The sequence below is a fragment of the Corvus brachyrhynchos genome, unplaced genomic scaffold (assembly GCF_000691975.1).
Source record: "Corvus brachyrhynchos isolate BGI_N302 unplaced genomic scaffold, ASM69197v1 scaffold56, whole genome shotgun sequence".
NCBI classification, from domain to species: domain Eukaryota; kingdom Metazoa; phylum Chordata; class Aves; order Passeriformes; family Corvidae; genus Corvus; species Corvus brachyrhynchos.
This window is the reverse complement of record NW_008238664.1, coordinates 10,441,313-10,447,312: the sequence shown is the minus strand read 5'-3', so window position 1 is coordinate 10,447,312 and position 6,000 is coordinate 10,441,313. Positions and strand designations below refer to the sequence as shown.

Here is a 6,000-nt window from a genome sequence, read left to right as displayed (position 1 = left end):
TTTCAGGACTGCACATAAAATGTAAATAGTATGTAAAATATTGCTGGGACAGCAGTCAGAAGCTTGCATGAGATGACAACCAAGGAAGAACATGATTGTGATTGATGGAGTAACTGTGGATGTTCTGAGTAGTTCTGTATATACCACACAGAACATCTTACACACAGGCTCACCACAATGGCTCAGTTAAAACCGGTGCAAGACACAAGTTTGTAAGATACTCAGTGAATGTATTCGTATTGATAGTGAGAATTCTGTAACTTCTGCCGTGTAGAAAGAAAATGCTTTTCAAGTGATTAATAGTTACAAGCATTTAACTATCAGACAGATGAGACCTCTTAAGAACAAGTCTTCCAGGATCACACAAAGTACTAAGACTATAGTACAAGACCTAACGTACCTTAGTATGGCAAACCAAAAGGTAAGAACATCAGCTGTAACATTTATACTGAAATGAATTTCATGTACAAACAACTAAAAGGATTTATTTCTCTAACGGAACTTTCTTTTGATTTCACTTGGAAGAATCTTACAGTATTTATCATCTACATGAGCTTACGCTGATATACTATTACTTTTAAAGCAGATAGATTTCCTACATTGTGATGATTTAATTAATGGTCTGAATTGACAGACACCTTCTTGGAAAGAATAGTATTTTTAAGTGTAACATGCCTTACCTTGTAACATCACTACTAGCTTGTTCTTCTTGCTTGGGTTCAGATAATGATGCATCTCCATTACTTAAACTCTCAATCATGGATAGCTCTGTACTGCTTTGTGACATGTCTTTGCATTTACTGAGATTTGCTAATGAAGTCACCACATTTGCCAGTGTACTTAAATCGCCTTGACATGCTTCTACCTAAGGGAAAAGAATAGTTTTTAATTCTCAGTTAATTGGCAGCAGTTAACCTGCAAGAGAAGAGTCTAACTTTCGCATAAACAAAGAATTGAGCATGTGCAAAGAGATATCTGTAAAAAAACTGTTCTCAATACATGGGTAGCCACAATACAGAAATTAGACACTGCACTGCATCTAAAAGATGAAATATTTTGACATTCACTTGTGAAAGTAATAGCTATCACTTTCAGAAAGAATACTTCTGATGGTAAGCAAGTGCAGAAAGAAGATTCCACTTATCTATGCACTAGTCCATCACCGGGAATATATGACTGCTCCAGATTTTATTTTTAGCATCTTCCTTCCCCATGTAAATGAGTCAGTAGTAATAGGGTAGAAGAATGTCTGAGAAGAAGGAATACATGGAAAGTCACCTTTATAAACAGGCAGAAAAAGAATTCTGCTGGAGCCTTTTGGTGTTTATGTCTTTGTTTAACTGTGAAGGAACAAAGTGATTCAGTACTGGCTAATAACTCAGAGAGGCGGTAAGATGTGTCCCACCAAAAATAAAAAAGTACATTACTACAAACAAGTATGCTGCTGCTAACACCAGACAGAGCAAGCAAAGCAAAATGCACGAAAACAGTATGAGGTAATTTAGTATCAGCTAGAAAAACACGAACGCTTCCTACTGTGCATATGTGAGGAAGCTACCACATGGCTTTAGTGGATCAGTATGTGCAACAAAATGGAAACAAAGGAAAACCAGTTTAGAAATAAGATTGTTGATGAGATAGGTCTTATCAGCTTTGCCAAAAAAACAGTGATTCAGGAGAAAAAAATCCAACCATATTTACAATATGCACTGTGGTAATGCCAAGAGAAGTTTTGTGAACACCTCATTTTATTTGTGCAAAAGAGTGAGCCAAGTGTCAGGATTATCCCAACACAAAATTAAAATAATACAGCCCTTAAAGCTCTCTAAAAACATGAAAGAAGGGCATTTGCTTTGTAGTGTTTTCAGCATTTGTACTGTGTGAGGCTAAGAGGATTCTTCTGAAGAGAAGGCATTTATAACACAGGTGAATGTTATAAAGGAGTGTTTTAAAGATTAACCAAATAAAACACCCTTCTCTCCTTACATATACAATTACAGCAAGTAGCTCTACTTATTATATCAGTCATATCATCACGTACCTTATCTGGAGTCATCAGCACAGTAGGCTCACTTTTTATTGCAGACGGATGAATGTTAACAAACATTCCTGATTCCAGCAAACCCGTTGATCTGACAGAAAACAGCACAAGTTTTCATTTTGATTAATTTGAAAATTGAATTTTCTTTTTTCAGAAGACAGAAATAGCCACTTCTGAATCCAATTTACATACCTCGCTGTTTCATTGTCTGTTACAAAAGTTGGGGTTGCAGCTAATGGACTACGAAGATCTTTCCGAATGTAGATCTTTTCTGTAGAAGCTGCACAGTTAGAAGATTTTTCTCTTGACACTTCAATAGGTTTCCTCTCACATTGTACAGCTACAGAAATAATACCCAACTATTAAATCACACCCTGAATTACAGACTAAGAAATAATACTTTTTTCTTTATTTAATATTCAATTTAATATAATTTATAATTCTGAAAATAACTAAAACATATATAAAATATATCCCATAACCAACAAGCTAACAAGTTAGATAAAAACCAGCACACTGACTTGATTAGTTATAAGTGAAATGATGTAGTAGTCAAAGTCTGAGACCAAACATATGTAGCATTTTCAAGTTACAATTAAGGGAGACATCCCTTAGTTTTTAACTTGAATCAAAGTGGAAGCTTAAATCTTCTCATTCTCTCAGTTTCACTATCCCACACTCTCACTTCCTTTGTAAAGGACTCATGGTATGTTTTCTATGGATTGTGAGTCTATGTTGAACCCACGTAACTTCATGCTCTTAAAGAAGCTTCTCGAATTAGGACCTTAGACAATACAGAGGGAAAGGTATATTCAAAAAGTTCAGTTCAGACCATTTAAGATCAATCTGGGCAACACCCTGACTCACAGTCACTGACTTCAGAAACGAAGTGGATTTTTAATTTGAATGGCTCAGTGAAACAAGGTGGAATGAATCTGGGCTTTAGCCTACAGATATATCACCTTGCTTTAAAGAGTTCCCCTACGGGGAAAATGGAAATATGAAAAATGTGTAACTTGAGATAAAACATTAAAAACTTTTCAAGAAAGCAGTAGACTATGATGCTATTCAAACTTTTACACTGATACTGATAAATATCTTAAAGCCTCAAATGTCAATAGTATCAAAAATTGACAATGCCATTGAAGCCAACCTGCAACCCAGAAATAGTGCTTTAAAGGGTGGGAGAGGGAGGCAAGTATTTCATCTTTCTTTGCAAACACTGTGCTCACTAGCAGGGTCTCACTGCTGAGAAAAGGCCAAGGCTTCTTCAAGGGACGAATAACCCCCACTGAGGGAGCTACAGTCAGGGATGATGCTAAGTTTTCTTTCCTTTTCCCACCCCACTGAGGAATGAGACTTACCACCAAACAATCCTCTCCCCTACTCAGTATTCCCCCGTGACCCAGAGATTATTTTCCTGCCTTCCGATCCCTAACCCCAGAGAATTTGTTCTGCTTATAAAGTCTTCTGTGGAGGGGCCTTTTCTTACATAACTGTCAGCTGAACTAGAGGGTAAAGATCCACTTTCACTGTCCCAGCTTTTCCTCCCTTTCTGAATTAATTTCCTCTGTGTTACTGATTTCTGCTGAGAGAAGCAGGGCTGTAAGGAGGAAAATGTCCACAGAGGTTCAAGAGGGTCAGCCAAATAAGAACAGGGTGACAGAAAGCAGAGAACAAGACCAATACTGTATGCAGCAGCAGCAACACAGTATTAGGTCTGAAGAATTTGTGGTTTGTGTGATTTTCTGTGCATTTAGTATTCTGATACTGCTGTGATATTCCAATACCACTACATCTAATGTATGGAAGGCTAAAAAGGAACTTGGAATCTGCAGGAATTGGTAAGAACTAAACTTTAGATCACTATGGATCTCTGCCTTGTAAATAACTGTCTCTGCAGAGCTTTGCCAAAAGTGAATAGTAATTGCCAGTAATCTCAGTTATGGAAAAACCGAAAGGAAGTAGAATTCAACAAATTCAGTAGCTTAATTTACACATAAAAAAGTTGAACTGCATTAAAAAAATGCAGACATGCTTTATATTTGCCACATAGGAGTAACAATTCACTCACTTTCATCACATGGGATGAGCTTCTTAAGCTTTTAAAGCAAACACTTGAAAGCATTTCGTATTTCTGATACACCAAACTTGTACAGTTCTTTAAATGAAAAAGATACAATGATTTAAAAATATATAATCAAGATAACAATTTGTATCTATACAAAGCATATCTTTTGTAGCACGAAATAGCTGCCAGGGAAAGCAATTTGCTCTTATTCAGACTTACAATCTTGTTTCATCCCGAAGGCGATGCATCTCTGCAGCCTGCAATACTGACAGCGATTCCGGTGGTGTTTGTTAATGACACAGTCTTTTGTTCCTCGGCAGGAATAAACTAAATTCTTCCGTATACTCCTTTTAAAGAATCCTTTGCATCCCTCACAAGTTACTGCTCCATAATGACGCCCTAGTTACAAAGTACCAGAAAGCATGACATTAATTTTACAGTAGAATATTATATTTTTAGATTTCATGTTTATTAAAAACAAAGTATCAGCTATTTTACCCAGAAAAAGAACACTCTTTTTCCCCATGGGTTTCAGATCTTAAAATATATTGAGGCTATAAAACAACATAGAAAAGCAAGTGAACCATTTCTCTAGTTCAAAGCATGTGAACAGGATTTTATAAATAGGCAAGCTGCTTATTAAATTATTTCCTTATCTGTTGACAATAGTGTTAAAAAAGGCTAAGAAAACAGGTTAGCAAGAATACAGCAAAAAATATTTTAATTTATACATTTCTCTAGCAATTTTTCCTACAGACAATCCCTGTGATTGCTCATTACAAGTTCAGCTGTCAAAATTGTATGCATTAAATCTAATGAAACCATGGAAAGTGCAAACATGGCATTGGCATTTGACAGCAGTAGGCAGTCACTTCAAAGCTTTGCTTTCACCTTTCATTTTCCTAACAGGGTAATGGTACCTCCATAGTTCTTGCAGTAAAACATCAATGAAAGAGTAATTTCGAATAGCTACAACTCTTTTTTTTTTTTTTGAAGACCAGTTCTGTGAGTTTTCTGTATAAGAATTTCTATGATATACTACAGAAAGTAAGTTTGAAAATTATTTTTAGAAGTAAATTATTTTTATTTTGCATAAACTATAAACATTACTAAAAAGGATTGAGGGCATCCTTGGCAGTTACAACAATTTCGATTTATGAATCCCTTAAATACCTACAGCACATTACAAAAATAAATCACAAACATGACCCAATTTAGGAGAAAACACTTTTAGATTCTTTCCAGAAGTTTCTAGAAATTCTAACAGTTCTTGCAGTAAAACATCAATGAAAGAGTAATTTAGAATAGCTACAACTCTTTTTTTTTTTTGAAGACCAGTTCTGTGAGTTTTCTGTATAAGAATTTCTATGATATACTACAGAAAGTAAGTTTGAAAATTATTTTTAGAAGTAAATTATTTTTATTTTGCATAAACTATAAACATTACTAAAAAGGATTGAGGGCATCCTTGGCAGTTACAACAATTTCGATTTATGAATCCCTTAAATACCTACAGCACATTACAAAAATAAATCACAAACATGACCCAATTTAGGAGAAAACACTTTTAGATTCTTTCCAGAAGTTTCTAGAAATTCTAACAGGTTTTCTAGATTCCTTTCACAACCTTTTTACCACTACTAAAATGCGAAATTTCAAAAGCATAATATATATTAAAAGAATAATGTGTGAAACATTTTTGCAGAAGCTGGATTATGAATATTCATTATGTAAAATACTCGTGCATGCTGCTTCTGCACCTCCTCTTTGCTGTAGCTTCTTGCATTCCAGCTTGGAAGTGTCTGCAAAGCAGTTTTCACGGCATTGTTTGTGACATGGGAGGCTCCCCAAAACCTACAGATGCTCAGAGAAACATGGCAGTCTCCCC

At 35.4% G+C, this 6,000-nt stretch overlaps 1 protein-coding gene across 11 annotated transcripts in view; it reads right to left on the bottom strand.

Moving 5' to 3' along the window:
* NR2C1 (nuclear receptor subfamily 2 group C member 1) overlaps positions 1 to 6,000 on the bottom strand; it is a 47,715-nt gene that overhangs the window by 14,434 nt on the left and 27,281 nt on the right. For all 11 annotated transcript variants that reach the window (XM_017737770.1, XM_017737778.1, XM_017737774.1 and 8 more), the window contains 4 exons: positions 4,332 to 4,511; positions 2,234 to 2,381; positions 2,042 to 2,132; positions 681 to 865 (listed from right to left, as the gene is read on the bottom strand). In XM_017737770.1, coding sequence (XP_017593259.1) covers positions 681 to 865; positions 2,042 to 2,132; positions 2,234 to 2,381; positions 4,332 to 4,511 — 604 coding nt within the window. The remainder of the gene's footprint in view (positions 1 to 680; positions 866 to 2,041; positions 2,133 to 2,233; positions 2,382 to 4,331; positions 4,512 to 6,000) is intronic.